This window comes from Symsagittifera roscoffensis, chromosome 2, assembly GCF_963678635.1.
Source record: "Symsagittifera roscoffensis chromosome 2, txSymRosc1.1, whole genome shotgun sequence".
In the NCBI taxonomy this organism is placed as follows: Eukaryota; Metazoa; Xenacoelomorpha; order Acoela; family Convolutidae; genus Symsagittifera; species Symsagittifera roscoffensis.
The window spans coordinates 4,340,820-4,356,737 of record NC_087063.1 but is presented as its reverse complement, the minus strand read 5'-3'; the positions used below and the strand labels follow the sequence as shown (position 1 = coordinate 4,356,737).

Below are 15,918 nucleotides of genomic sequence, written 5' to 3'. Positions count from 1 at the left end.
TGGCCCCATGGCAAAACATCGACAAGTACTGGATGAGGCATTGAGTTTGAAGTCAACTAATAGAGGATTTAAAACGATTAACCATGCAGTTGCAACTTATGAACAAATTAAAAAAGGACCGAGCTGTTTTTACCCTAAACAGGAAGTTGATTGTGATGGAATACATACTAAACCTCTAAAATTGCAAGAGATTATGTAGTGAAATTATATACGATGCAGTGATTTATATAATTTCAATGTAACCTATTTTTTTTTTCTCAAAAAACTTGATTTTTTGAAAATTCAGTAGGTTCTGCATAGTTTCAACTAGATAGAGCAATGTTTTAGAAAGAATTCATCTAGTAAATTAATTAATAGGTCAAAGTATATCAAAACTTATCGTGTTTTGAAGTGTTTTTTGAAACAATTTTGTTTTCTTTGATAAAAAGTTTTACCATTGACTTATCATGAACCAAAAAACATAATATAATACCTTCATTCTACAATTCATACGTAATATACCATTCATATTTACCAGTTGGGTAAAGCGCACCAAAATTTTTGCGAATAAACTAGACATTTTCATACAAAATCCAAGGAAATAACGTTTCCTCTTACCATCGCACAGACCATGAAACCTTACCAAATCTATTCCCAATCTTAGTACATTGGCAAGTTTATTCCCTAGTTTAATACATAGGGTGCGGATCGGATACTTTATAGCCTATGTTAATCTATAGGAGTCCGCACCACCTCCCCTCCAGCAGCAGCAATTGAGAAGTTTTTAGAAGATCAAATAACTTGAGTAATTCAATCATTAGCACTGCTGCCAGTCACTTCTATCCTTATTCTAGGTGCCGAGATCGAGATCGAACGTTTGAAATTATTTGAAGCTTCGACCGTCGTTTGCAGCTATACAGAAAAAAATTTAATTTTGTCATGACGAAGGGGTAAACATGATAAAGCTCGGCTGCACACTAACAAATCTAATGAATATCTTTTCACATCAGTCAACCGGCTACAAAAATTGTACCCTCTTCTCTTGCTTGAAAAAATACAGGCAGATATGACCGGTGGTCCCTCAATTGTTTTCACAAGAAAAGCAGCAGCAAACGAGACATTTATGAGAAAACGAACAACTTGTTAGCACATTGATGCCAGTCAAATCGATCATTATTCTAAGTGTCAGGATATGCCCACAGGCTTGTATATGAGATGGGACAACAATAAAGAAACAAAAAAGTTCAAGCCAAGGTAAAATCGGGATCAGGCGCTGAAAAACATGATCATGACATATTTTCGAGCAACCAGACCTGAATGTAAAAAGCAAAACTACTACACTGTAGGAACAAAGAAAAAAAAATGTTGCTTCATTGTTGATGGTTCTTACAACAATGTAAGACTGTATTTGAAGCAATGGGATGTTATTTCCATTTTGCCCTTGTCAAGAAGCTATACATAGCCTAATTGATGATGATATCAAACGAGGCACCAAGAAAAGAGAAACGGATGAGCTTCGAAAACATTACCTTTGAGAAAAAGGATACTTCATAGAATAAATGTGGGGTTGTAGTTGGTGGGATTAATTTAAAAACAACGTAGAATGAAAAATTACATTAGAACTCACTTTGCCCTCCAAAGACATTTTTCTTCCAATTCACTACTGCAAAACAGTGCCAGTTAGAAATGAAACAAGGTTCAGCTACGTGCAGTGAGATCTGAGTGTTCCAGATGAACTAAGACCAAATTTCTGCAGTTTCCAGCCTAGTTTCAAAAACATTGATCTTACCAAAAACGATTATGGGGAATACTTGAAAACATATGCGGAAGAAAACAATTTGTTAAAACAACAGCAACGAATGTTGATATCGAGCTTCAATTTGACCAACGAAAAGTTTATAACACCACCTTGCCACTTCTAATTGGATCAGTGTACAAAGTTTTGCCGATTTGCACAATACACTTCGCGTAAGGTGTTCAACGGTTTCGTTCAGTCTGTTGTTGATGCTAGGTCAGCCGGTGATGAAAACCCATTATCTGATGTGGAATCCGAATTAATGAAAATGCTAGGAAATAGTTCCTCTGGCTATCAAATAATAGACAGATCGAAACATACAATGAAGAATTACCTTGCAGACGAAAAAACCATAAAGCTATCAATTACCAGTTCTTCAAGATAACTAATAGCGTAGCTAAAGATTTGTATGAAGTGGAACTTGTTAAATCTACTATATAGCATCGTGAACCAATTTTAGTAGCTTTCTTTATGCTACAGTACGGCAAATTGAGAATGCTGCCAGCTGTTTTATAATTTTTTGATCAATTTTGCGACGTCAACAAATTTGAAGAACTCGAAAATGATACAGATTCCCTTTATTTGGCTTCGGCAGAAGAAGATTCAGATGAAGGTATCCTTCCCAGCAAGCGAGCAGTACGGACTGAGTATTTCGGAAAGACTGACGATTGCAAGGACTGACGATTTCAGAGCAGATGCGAAAAACAACTTTTTTTCCGTACTTGCTGCTCTGAACATACGAAAGAATACAATAGAGAACCAGGATTGAACAAGGAGCAGTTCAGATGCAAAGAAATATTGTGCATGTGTACTAAAACATTTTTCTGATACGATAGCGAGACTCAAAAGTATAAATTTAGCACTAAACGACTCAACAAAACAGCATTAGGAGACTCTGGAGATGGCCCCATGGCAAAACATCGACAAGTACTGGATGAGGCATTGAGTTTGAAGTCAACTAATAGAGGATTTAAAACGATTAACCATGCAGTTGCAACTTATGAACAAATTAAAAAAGGACCGAGCTGTTTTTACCCTAAACAGGAAGTTGATTGTGATGGAATACATACTAAACCTCTAAAATTGCAAGAGATTATGTAGTGAAATTATATACGATGCAGTGATTTATATAATTTCAATGTAACCTATTTTTTTTCTCAAAAAACTTGATTTTTTGAAAATTCAGTAGGTTCTGCATAGTTTCAACTAGATAGAGCAATGTTTTAGAAAGAATTCATCTAGTAAATTAATTAATAGGTCAAAGTATATCAAAACTTATCGTGTTTTGAAGTGTTTTTTGAAACAATTTTGTTTTCTTTGATAAAAAGTTTTACCATTGACTTATCATGAACCAAAAAACATAATATAATACCTTCATTCTACAATTCATACGTAATATACCATTCATATTTACCAGTTGGGTAAAGCGCACCAAAATTTTTGCGAATAAACTAGACATTTTCATACAAAATCCAAGGAAATAACGTTTCCTCTTACCATCGCACAGACCATGAAACCTTACCAAATCTATTCCCAATCTTAGTACATTGGCAAGTTTATTCCCTAGTTTAATACATAGGGTGCGGATCGGATACTTTATAGCCTATGTTAATCTATAGGAGTCCGCACCACCTCCCCTCCCCGCCCTGGCTGAACTGCCCCCATATATACTACTTCTCTACTACCCAGGAGCCTGCTTTATAGACTAAAACGAACCCCCAAAAGCAAAAAGTACACCGGTTTGGAAGAATATTAACCTTTTCAAGCGTATTCCATATTGAAGTTTAAAGAACAAACTCCAGAAACAAATCAAAGTAATTAACAACCCTAATTATTTCATAGTTTTTTTCAGTTCTTAGAACTGGTCGAAATTGAACTACAAAATTTTGATTTTTTGATGACTGATTCGTTACTATTCATTTATTCAATATAAAGGTGCTCAAACATTACTAGATCAAAATTTTAAAATAACCGACATCAGCAGCTAACCAAATAAAAGTATGAATCCCAAATTGACAATGTTATTAAGTCAGAGCAATATTTAGAAAAAAAATTGGCAAACGCCTATTAATTTTTTTCTCAAACTTGCTGAAAAGTAATGAGATTGAACCTTTTTATAACTGGCAAAAAAAACTCTCACGCAATGGATAACATTTACGCTTAACTATACCGCGCTGATGTACATCCTCGAAGCTTTATTTCGATCTCCCTGGAGCCTTGTGATAACAAATCTTAGTATGGTCACACATCTGTGACCGGTCGAGCGGGCAGCTCGAATTTTTCCCAATGGCTGGTTACATTTGGGACTTTTGGCGCAAATATTAGTCTGCACATCGCAAATTCGATCAGCGGCAGCCGGAAAACGGTATGCGTCGCAACTTTCAGAACCTTTTTTTGTACGACCGGAGGCCTCAAATCGAGGAAAAAATCTGCAGTGATTTCAATTGAATGATTTAAAGCCGATAGTAATGCTTTGTGCTTTTAGCCTTATGCTGTGTTCTGATGATGCTTAGTTATGATGGGTTTTGGCGTTTGAATTTTCCAAACAATTTTCAATAAAACTCATACACTAATGAGCAGAGTCCAAAATCTCATGAATTTTGCATGAATTTCAACATGAAAAATTTTGCATATTAGTTGTCCAAAAATGGTCGACTTGGCGCTGTCGAACCTCCAAATCATAACACATTTGCGGCTAAAACTTGAATGTCTCAATGGTTTTCAGATGATTTTAAAAAATATTTTGAAAACTGGCTAGTCAATTATTACGATGCGTAATTGTGCACTGGATAGGCGCACAATTTGGTGTCGGAACATTAGTTTTGTTGCGGATACTGCAACGAGCGAATATAGGTAGTTCTTCTGGATTCCGCAAATGCATGCGGATTCCATTTACAATTTGCGGAGTCCGCTTACAGTTTGCGGATTCCGTATACAGTTAGGGATTCCACGACAGCTTGAATTTTTTGAGCACATATTTCATTATTTGTTTGTTGAATCCACAAACTGTTCCGGCATCCGCAATTTTTGTCGCAGATTCACAAATTTTGTTGCGGATTCAGCAAAAATGTCTGTTTTGGAGCAATTTTGAGCAATAGTGTTTTAGCTATTTGTCAGTGGAATCCAAAACAGCAAAGATGTTTGACAAGATTGCTCGTATATCAGGGCAAAGCCCTGAATGTTCCGACTGTCCCTTAATTCATATCGAGTAGTTTTTGGGGAAAAAATGTTGAAAAACTAAAAATTTTGGACAATATCAAAGTGTGAAATGGTGAGACGTACGAAATTAATACAACCAATCTGATTAGCTAGCCTCAATTCAATTTGGAACGATTTTGTTTTTCGGGATAATTCGCCTCGTATTAAAAACTCGCGTTATGCTGTATCAGCAATATGAAAATATTTTCTAAAACGCGCATAATTTAGTCCAGAATATGGCTAATTAGGCGATTTTCAAACCCCCAAAACTTTAACAAAAAATAATCGGAGGTAAAATATCTTTTAAGATTTGAACACAAGAAGTCTATATCTTCAATGGGGTTTAAAAAACATTTGTCGAAAACTATTATTTCGATCGACGAAAATTGACTGAATGAAAAAACCACACCGAGCATAAATATTCCGTTTTCTTCGAAAGTTGGAACAAAAATAGCAATGTTACGGGTTCTACAACATTTTGTTTATCGCCTGTTGAGGAATCCTTGTAAAATTGACAAAATTCAAAGTTTGGCCTCGTAATGAAAAATAAATTTTTGCGACGAAGAAAACCATCTCGTTCACGAAAATTCCGTCACGTTACACAATCACTCTGTCAAAAAAAAATCAAGAATTCATCCTGTTTTTGGTAAAAGCATAGGAGCAAAGAGAGATTTCCAATAGTTTGAATTAAAGAAATTTGCTAAAGTAAAGACAAGAGGATTTATTTCGTTTTAATCCTAATATAAATTACAATCAAACACGACTGGTATCAGAGCAAATTCATGAATTGCTTAAAGTTTTGTATATTAACTAGAAAAGTTTAAATTTAAAAATTATTGGAGTGTTACAGTATTTTAATATGTCCAATTGACTGGCTTCAAAATAGTCTGGAATGACTTTGGGCGCCTTGATAGCGCATATAAACAATAATATCTTGATAGCGCATATAATCCAGAGATTTTAATAACTACCCTTTAGGTAATATCAATTGATATCTCGATTAGGGTATCAAAATGATTTATTGAAAATTATGATTTTGACCGCCGAATTTGGTCTGAACGAAAAATCAACTCAAGTATAAACATTCCGTTACTTTCTTCGAAGGGTGGAACAAATAGGCCAAAGATGTATCTACATTACCAGCAACTTCTGATTATATCGTTTACAATTTCATGCAATTGAAATTAAAATTTAGGTGATTGTGTTGTAGTTTCTAGGTTGCTCAACTATTGGGGCCAACAACCCCTGCTCTGGTGAATCATTAACTTCAGCCGTAGTCACGCTGTCTGGGCCTGTTTCCGCCTTGTCATAAATATCTCTCACACACTGCTGAACTTTCGGGATATTGTGTTGGAATTGGACGTCATCAAACATTTCATAGCAGAGCAATTCCGAAATGACAGGGCGCAACCATCCATTAACAGGCGAAAATCCCTGCTGTGCGATTATTGGTATGATAGGTTTGCCAAGGACAGAACTGTATGACGCCTCAGCCCTGCAGCTATGACTCACCCGGTACTCTTCTGACAGACAAAGAATGACTGCGTAGGACGTTTCAACCGCTTTGGCCATTTTTTCGCTCAATGATAACTATATTCAAATTTATGTGCAACACATAAGGCTTATGTATTTTTTCAATCTAAGCTATTTAAAATAATTGAGCATGAGACTTATCAGCTATCTTATAAAGTGTCTACGACGGAATTCTAGAATTTCTTAAAAAAATTCTGCTCTAAGATTGTTAATAGAGAATGACTTTTCTAAATTAAAAAATTGTAAAATACGAACTTTTCCTACAAATTTTCAATGGTTCCTTTTTGTTCCGACTTTCGATACGAAAGTAACGGAATATTTGTGCTCGGGGAGGGTTTTTTTTTCTTCAGACAAATTTGGACTTTTTAACTAGCCATTTTTGACGGAATTTTTTTTAATCATTCGAAATGTGTTGTTGTCTTTAGCTCAAATTTGAAAAGATATTTCACCTGTGATCATTTTTCGTGAAGTTATGAGGGTTTAAAGATTGCCATTTTGGCCAATTTGGGACAATAAACGCGCGGTATATTTCGCGCTATAACGCGTAAGCGGAGAGTTAATCTGTCTTAGAAATCGTTCCTAATTGGTTGAAAGAAGATTAATTGCCATAATTGAATTGTTACAAGGAGCGAAATCTATTGTTTTGTACTTTATATGGCGTGTGGGGGTATGATTTAAATAAAAAATATCAAATTTTAGAAAAAAAAATTTCATTTTTTTTTATTTTTTAATGTTATTACTGCTCCATAAACCTAAATAGGCAGTCGGAACATTCAGGGCTTTGCCCTGATACGAGCAGTCTTGTATGCTTTTTGTCTGAGCAAATTGCCACTTAAGCGATTTTTTCGTGTGTTTCGGTTTTTATTCTTTTTTTTTTCAAAACGCAAAGTCAAGCCAAACCGATAATTATCGAAATGGGCCAAAAATATAAATCAAATTAATACAAAATGTCTTTAGTTATTTAATTCAGTCCTAAGTTGATGGAAATTTTAGGATATTAAAAACTTTCTCAGTATTGAGAAGAACCGCCTCGAAATTTTCGGTTTCTAGTACAATTTTGAGATATTTTTGATAAGCATTATTATAGGTTTAATGTGTTATAATTTATCAAAAAGATTTCTTTGGGTAAAAAAAAAACAGTCCTTGAAACTTTGTTCACCACTTTTTTGGCAATAAAAGATTACGACTAAGAGTCGAATACGACTAACGTACAAACCAGGGGCGGATCTAGGATTTTCTCGAGGGGGGGGGGGGGTGCGGATTTTCACAATCTTCTTTTTTAGGTCGAGACCAAATTGACTTTCCAAGCTCTTCTAAAGCAGTAGAAAGACCTTGTTTAGGTAAAATTTTCTGCGGTGCAGGCAAACTTTTGTAACGAATAACATACAAAAAAAATAAACGCACTGATTACAATAAGTAACTAGAAATTATTTGGTTCAACTTTTTGTGCTGTTTCAGACTTTTACCTAGTTCTTCGAAAGTTGTCTACGCCAAAATCAAAACGCCGAATTAGGCTCAATAGTTTGTAACAAAGTTTTTTCATACTGTTTAAATAACAAAAAAATTCATTTTTTTTTGCAATGAGGTATTCTAATTATTATGGTTCTTCTATAAATTTTCGAGTTGGTATTACAAAAACAATATAATTTTATTTTAAAAAAAAATCGCTGGATGCAGTGGCCATGATTGCGCAATGTCAAACTTGTGAACGTTGGTTGGTCTATAAACGTCAAAAGCTGTTCATTTTTACAAATACGAAAAACCAAAACTTTTTGATAAGCATACAAATATTAAATTATTTCTGTTATTCGCAAAATAGTTATTGACCGAAAAATGATCAATTTAAATCACGCAAACGCACGTACCTCAAGCAGTTTCATCTACAATTTGAAAAATCATTTGCTAATATTATAGGTCAAGCAAATTACTGACTGTATTTTCATTTGTTAAGCTAACAGAACCTATAAAAATCTCTGAGCAAATCAATAACATATTTTGTACAGATCTGCGTTGTTATAGAACTTGTATGACATATTTAGCTATCTCAAAACTTTTTCTGACAAGCACAAAGTTGTTGAAACCGATGGCCTTAAGTTAGTCTACAAGGACAATTTTATTGGCGAGCCTTAAAGTTATCTATTAGTTACACAGACTTTCATAAACTAGTCAACTTTCACTATCTCAAAACGGTCGCAAAAACAGTAGGGCGAGTTTGAATGATCAATTCAATACATGGATTACTTAGGAAAAAACCAGTTGAACGGTAGACAAAATCTACTGACTGCTGCGAATATTTGGAATAATGATTGACAACAAGTGATTAATTAAGTTGCATGTTCAAAGAAGGCTAGTTTCCATGAGTGTTGTCACTAAGGTTTGAAATTGTTTCCAATCACTTGCTTATTATGTTATACTTTATGTCTGTAAAACTTGAGGAATCAGTATGGTGTAATTGTTCCGACTTTCGAAGAAAACGAAATATGTATGCTCGGTGTGGTTTTTTATCCAGTCAATTTTCACCGATCGAAATAAAAATTTTTTTATACCCCATTGAAGACGTTGAATTCCTTAGGTCAAATGTAAAAAGATATTTCAACTCCAAATTTTGTTTGTAAAGTTCTGGGGGTTCGAAAATTGCCAAACTTGTCATGCTCTTGACTAAATTATGCGCGCTTTGAAGAGTTTATTCATAATACTGAGAGCATAACACGAAATAATTATGCTTGGCGAATTATGCCGCACAACAAAATCGATCTAAATTGAATTGAAGCTAGCTAATCAGATCGATTTGATTAATTTCGCACGTCTTAACATTTCACACTTCGATATTGTCCAAAATTTATAGATTTTCAATATTTTTTTGTCCTAAAAACTATTCGATATGAATTAAGGGACAGACGGAACATTCAGGGCTTTGCCCTAATATAGCAGTCTTGTTAACTATTAAAATTTTACGGAAGCCCTTTGACGGATTTTGGAATAAGAAAGAAATCAAAGACTAACTTATTCAATCAAAAAAAGGTTTAAAACTATTTGCAAATAAAACGCTTTAAGAACGCTGTAAAAGTAGCTTTAGGTGGTTACCAATAACGAAATAATGAAAAATGAAGCGAAGATGGTTCTGAAGTAGAGACAAGACTGCTCGTAACAGGGCAAAGACTTGAATGTTCCGACTGCCTTTTAAGGTCTTTTGAGCAGTAATAACATGGAAATATCAAATGTAATAAAACAAAATTAAATTTTTTTTAAAGAAATTTAATTTTTTTTTGTATAAACAAATCCTATTATAATTTTTTGTGCTCCTATTAACAAATGGAATCAATAATAGCTGTTGTGAGCATATAAATTTTGAAGGAAAAAAACATAGACTTTTGAGTCATAATGAATAGCTTACAATCACAAAAAAAATTGAAAACTTTGTTCTCTTTTTTTAAGGAAATTTTTTTACCAAAACATTGTACGGGTAATGAATTCACACTTCAAAGTCTCTTATAAGCATAGCAATGCACCGTTAACTTCATTTGGTTTTAAAGCTTTCAGTTTTAGCAACAAATTTCTGATTTGGAACGAGTTCTGAGACGGATTAAATTTTTGCTCTTCAATATATCGCGCGGTAATTGTCCCAAATTGGCCAAAATAGCAATCTTTAAACCCTTATTAATTTACAATAAAAGATCACAGGTGAAATATTTTTTAAATTTTAAGCTCAGGACAACAATAGCTTTTGAATGCTATAAAAGAATTCCGTCAAAAATGGCTAGCAAAAAATTGAAATTTGTCTGAAGAATAAAAAACCCACCCCGAGCACAAATATTCCGTTACTTTTTCTGCAGTACAGGAAAAAAAAAGTCGGAACAGGAACCTTTTCTGGAACATATTAGATTGACACCAGGAAAAAAATTTTCAAAAATTTTTGTCCTTTTTGTCTGTTGTGAGCATATAAATTTTGAAGGAAAAAAACATAGACTTTTCAGTCATAATGAATAGCTTACAATCACAAAAAAAATTGAAAACTTTGTTCTCTTTTTTTTAAGGAAATTTTTTTACCAAAACATTGTACGGGTAATGAATTCACACTTCATAGTCTCTTATAAGCTTAGCAATGCACCGTTAACTTCATTCGGTTTTAAAGCTTTCAGTTTTAGCAACAAATTTCTGATTTACTAGTCTAGTTTTTTTGGTGAGATGAACTAAAAAACTGAAAAATGTTCAACAAAAAAAGCTTCTAAGATGTTCGAAACTCTAATTTCTGAAACTAGCTTTGGCTAATGCAACTTTCTCCGACCTTTTTTGTAGCAATGGCAGTTGCGATTATTATTTCTAAGTTTTCCTGTTTTAAAATCTTACTATGGAAATCGTAGCTGAAAGTTTTATACACTGAAAGAAAATAAATAAGTTTTTGTAAAAAGAGGAACAAAAACCCACCTGCACGCGATCCTCGTCTATCCAGACGTTGAATCCAGAATGATTCTGGAAAAAGTCGCGAAGTTTGAAGGCAGTTTCTTGCTGCAACCACGAGTAGCTTATCATGATGTGTTTAGCACCAATAGTTTGAGGCATCGTTTGGTTGCTAAAATTAGTCATAACGCATCATTTATTCATGACAACAATTTAGAAGGGGTGGAAGGTGGAATCACTCTTTGACGATGGACCAAATGGGCGAAAATATAAATCAGCCAATCAAATATCAGTATTCAAAAGTTTGAAAGAAAGCGTGAAAATCTCAAAGAAAGTAAGCTTTTCCAGGGACTTGATATAAAACGGCAGATATGTTCTGCAAAGTTTTCAAATTGTCACAATAGCAATTGATTCAATTTAATAATTGAATTTCGACTGTTTGTCCCGGGTCGAGGTTGTGGTTTTATGATAGGACGGTCGCAACCAAATTTTGGTATTTTCAGACTTTGTGGACCGAGGCAATGTGTCCGCGACCGGCGCGACTGAAGGAAAGTTAACCTCGACCAGCGCGACTGAAGGAAAGTTAGTCGCGGCATGGTCGAAAAATTAGTCGCGGCGGTCAAAAAATCAGTCGCGGTGGTCAAAAAATTAGTCGGTCGGTCCTTTGTCTTTGAATTTTTTTCCAATTTGGCCCTTCGCGCATGAGAAAAGCCCCCGGGGTAAAAATAACGCGCAAAATGGCAGAAGTTTTTAATTTTTTTTTAAAAATGAAACGTAAATTTTCAAAGAAATGTTTCAAAAACTCAAAAAAAATTCTATTCAGTGATCCGCCAAAAAATCTACTGAAAAAAGACAGTTGAAATGTGTCAAAGCATTCAAAATAATGGAACCTGATCTAAACTTAACCCAGTACCACATTGTAACGCTTATTACGCTTACACAACACTTTATGAACACTGGATAGCCAAATTCGGACTACCAGAAATTTTAGTTACAGACAACGGTACGGAATTCATAAATAATTAAATCATCACACTATGTCATTTATATAACATCAAACACAAACCACGTACATCTCACGCATCTTGGACAAACGGCTTAGTCGAAGGTATGAACCGTTCACTACAAGAATATCTTAGATGTATCATCAATGGAAATGATACAAGATACACCGAATGGTCAGCAGATGTAAAACTATTTCCCTTAGCATATAATTCACAAATCACGACAACTCTAGGAATGTCACCATATGAAATGGTTTTTAATCAAAAGCCACGCAAACCAATTATGTTTACAGCAAACTCTCATAAAAATGCACAAAGTCATTGTCAACCGAATAAGGACTCAATTTGTTATAACCTACCTTTACACACACACGATGAAGATCATTTTCATCATCCACAAATTCTTAAATTAGCCTCCGGTACACACACCGAATGGATTTTAAACAGAGACAAAAAACACAATGAAATTTACCAAAAAGTAACAAAAAAGTTGTTACAAAGGCAAAACATTAATGAACAAATAAATTCACGCTTTACACCAGCCTCCGATTTAAAAATTGGAACATTTGTTTTAATACCCAATTTTAACACTCAAAAAGGAATTTCTAAAAAATTACAACCCCTTCGTAAAGGACCATACCAAATAATTGCCAAACCCACTGATGTCACATATAAAATCACCGACTCAGACCAAAAAGAAATTGTTCAACTTCAAAACAACCTATTACCTTATTACCCAAAAGAATACGCACTACGCGAACTAACTCAATTATATTCTTTCACAGGTTTAAAAGTTATTCAAAATAACCCACATACGGAAAATAAAACAAAGGAACAACATGACATTCACCTCGAAAACCAAAATAAAAAATCAACAAAAACGAAAAACAATACAAAAAAGCTAGATCAAAATATACCTCAAAAAGAAAGAAAAAATAGAAAAATGACAGAAAAAATAATACCCCAAGAACAAATCGACAAATCAGAACATAGAGAGTCATCACGACTTAGAAATCAACCACGTAAAAACTATAAAACATTCATCCCACAATCTAAAATATTAAAGAAAGTCGAATTTCAAAAACAGCTTTAATTTTATATTTCATAATCTTTGCACCTCTGAAATATTTTGAGCTTTCATTTTTCAAAATAACATACTGACAAACACGCAGCGACTCTAGTTCATAATTAGCCAATAGGATTCATCCAATCCGTCACCTTCTCTAACTCTAGCACAAATCAACTAGACGAACGATATTAAACTCCAGGCATATCTATAACTATAATTTTGCGACCTCCAGGTCAAAAACAAGCAAACCACTCCAATTTGACAACTAAAATAAATATCACCATAATATCATAACCCTCCCTTATCTAATAACCCAAAAATCAACAATATTTCCCCAACTCAGACCTCAAATACCCCCCAAAACAAATATGTTAAATTAGCCTAAAGTAAAAGAACGACCATTTTAATTAGCCTAAAGTATAAAAATCTCAAAAATACCCCAGATCATTTGACAAATAAAAATAAAGAAAAAGAAGACCTCCCGATCACCATAAAATTTGCCCCCAACAATTTTTCACAAAACTCAACCCACTTGTCAAAAAACCAATAAATAATTCGACCAAACTTGAAAATTGCCTCAAAAAACAACAAATATTCGATCGAGAAGCCATTTCTTAAATGCTCTTCTCTCGACCAGTCAACATAATTCTTAACATTCTCATAAACTTTTTAACGATATTTAAACTTTTAATCATATTTTTTTTGATACCTTTGAATCTTTTGTAATAATCTTAATCATTTTTTGCAATATTTTTTTAATTTTCTATTCCATATTTGAACTATACCTCCAACTTTCAAAAGCTATTGACTATATCCACAGGTACGATTCACAAAACTTATCTAAATGATACGAACCATTTTTAATAGAACAGATATTTTTTTACTATTTGTAATTTTTATAACATTTCTATCATCCCTCATCTTGACAATATGCAAATGTATAAAGAAAGCAATCATCACATTCGCCCTAGCAACAATCCTCCTCATTCTTTTTCTAGAAGAATACTATAATAAACATAAATTTTTTCACTGAAAGAATAAATAAAAAACCATCAAAAATTGCTAACCAACAATCACACAGTCAGTCTTCACCGACATCATCCCAAGATAACCCAACACCACCTTCAACTACCCAAAACCCCCAAACATCTACACGAATTTCCTTTCAAGATAACCCATATACCTTTGAAGAACGACACGCTCGCTTATCTGAACCACTAGAACCAGTTCAACGACAAGCACCTCTAAGTGAACCAACATATAACTTATACCCAACACTACCACAAGAATTAAGTAGAATACGAAATCCCAGTCAAAACCAAAATACAGTCAAAATAAATAGACAAATTATACATCCTCGACGAAACAGAAATTTCAAACTCCCCGAGTTCATTTTGATATACCTCAATCCCCATCACAAAGCACTCCAGAAAACCCCATTGGTATATTACCAGAAACCCCTACGCTTCTTTCACAACGTAGCACCTCAAGCCTACCCTCAGATTACTTAGGTTCAACACCAACATCTGAACAAATACGTGAAAATCCCTTTAACCCCACAAACCAAACATCACGACTACCATATTGGACAACACATTCATTCACACAAGGTGAACCAAATTTAATCAATGATCCAATAGATATTTCTACGGATACAACAACATCCTCATCACTACCAGGAACATTATCAATACCATCAACACCATCAATAAGCCAGATTTCACCAACGCCTTTTAACTTAAATTTCCCAAATAACCTCGACGCTAGATATCGAGAACAATCATCAACAAATATTCCTTTAAGACTAGACTGGAATACATTCACAGCACCTCCACCATTATTTGGACAACACCCAAAAAACAACCGACTCCACAACTGGGCACTCAATAGACTACAATATAGACAAGACATCCACGAAGACATTCGTGATCATAACATCCAAATACTCCAACAAAATAGTCTACAATTAAAATTTGAAATCACGGTTAAACTAAACAGCATTACTCAACATCCCTACCCATTAAACCCACCAAATATAACAGCTCAATCACTACCACCACCATTTATAACAACTGAAGTAATATACAAATACGACAGATATACCAAAAAGACAATTGGTTACATCACATTTTATAACCCATACTCAGGATTATCATACACATGTATATTCTAAAAATATTAATTTTTCTCCAACTCTTTTTTCTAGTAATCTCCAATCAGAACATAAACCCTTCCCCCCGCACAGGCCCCCAAGATTTATTAGTAACACATTACGATTGTGAAGAAAATGAACAAAAAAACACTACACAAATATGCAATAAATCAGGTATCCCAATGCGAAACAGAACCACAAGCTATAGAAACTACAAATGTAATAGCGACACTTTATTCAAAAGCCCGAGCAACAACAGTTATAGGATATAAATTCACAGCAACATTTTCTGAAAAGAAAGTACATTGTTCACAAGTCTCAAATGGAAATAAAAACCGACTTGACCACGAATCATTCTACCAGAGTAATATCGAACGACTTTTACATCTCAATCCCGAAGATTATAAAAACGAGTTACTCCGACTAAATATCACAAGAAATAAAAACGCAGATAGAAAGTTAGTATATTTCTAAGTTTTTTCAGATTCTGTACATCAAGCAGAACTTGAAAGATATCAAGGACATATAAAATTAGATGAAAAATACCCATACAACGGCGCACACGGAAGATTAACTTATGACATACACGATAAACACTGGATACCACATATTGGTATAAATAACCCATCAAACTGCAAAGCAGACTCAAAAAATAAAGGATATCAAGAAATAATGTTTTTCGATTGGAAAATACAACTCGAAAAAATACAACTCACACGCGATTTATCTGACAACACAATGATCTATCAAGGAATTAGATTACCTTGTAAAAACGATCAAGGCTATTGTG

The 15,918-nt window shown here is 34.0% G+C and overlaps 2 protein-coding genes across 2 annotated transcripts in view; one reads left to right on the top strand and one right to left on the bottom strand.

Annotated features, from left to right (window-relative positions):
- The window catches only part of LOC134840774 (arrestin red cell-like), a 219,163-nt gene that overhangs the window by 21,984 nt on the left and 181,261 nt on the right, over positions 1–15,918 (top strand). The gene's annotated exons all lie outside the window — the stretch shown is intronic.
- Positions 5,770–15,918, bottom strand: part of LOC134840144 (uncharacterized) — a 33,120-nt gene continuing 22,971 nt past the window's right edge. Inside the window, exons 6-7 of the mRNA XM_063855839.1 lie at positions 10,931–11,075; positions 5,770–6,562 (exon numbers count right to left, since the gene is read on the bottom strand). Coding sequence (XP_063711909.1) covers positions 6,164–6,562; positions 10,931–11,075 — 544 coding nt within the window. The 3' untranslated portion in view covers positions 5,770–6,163. The remainder of the gene's footprint in view (positions 6,563–10,930; positions 11,076–15,918) is intronic.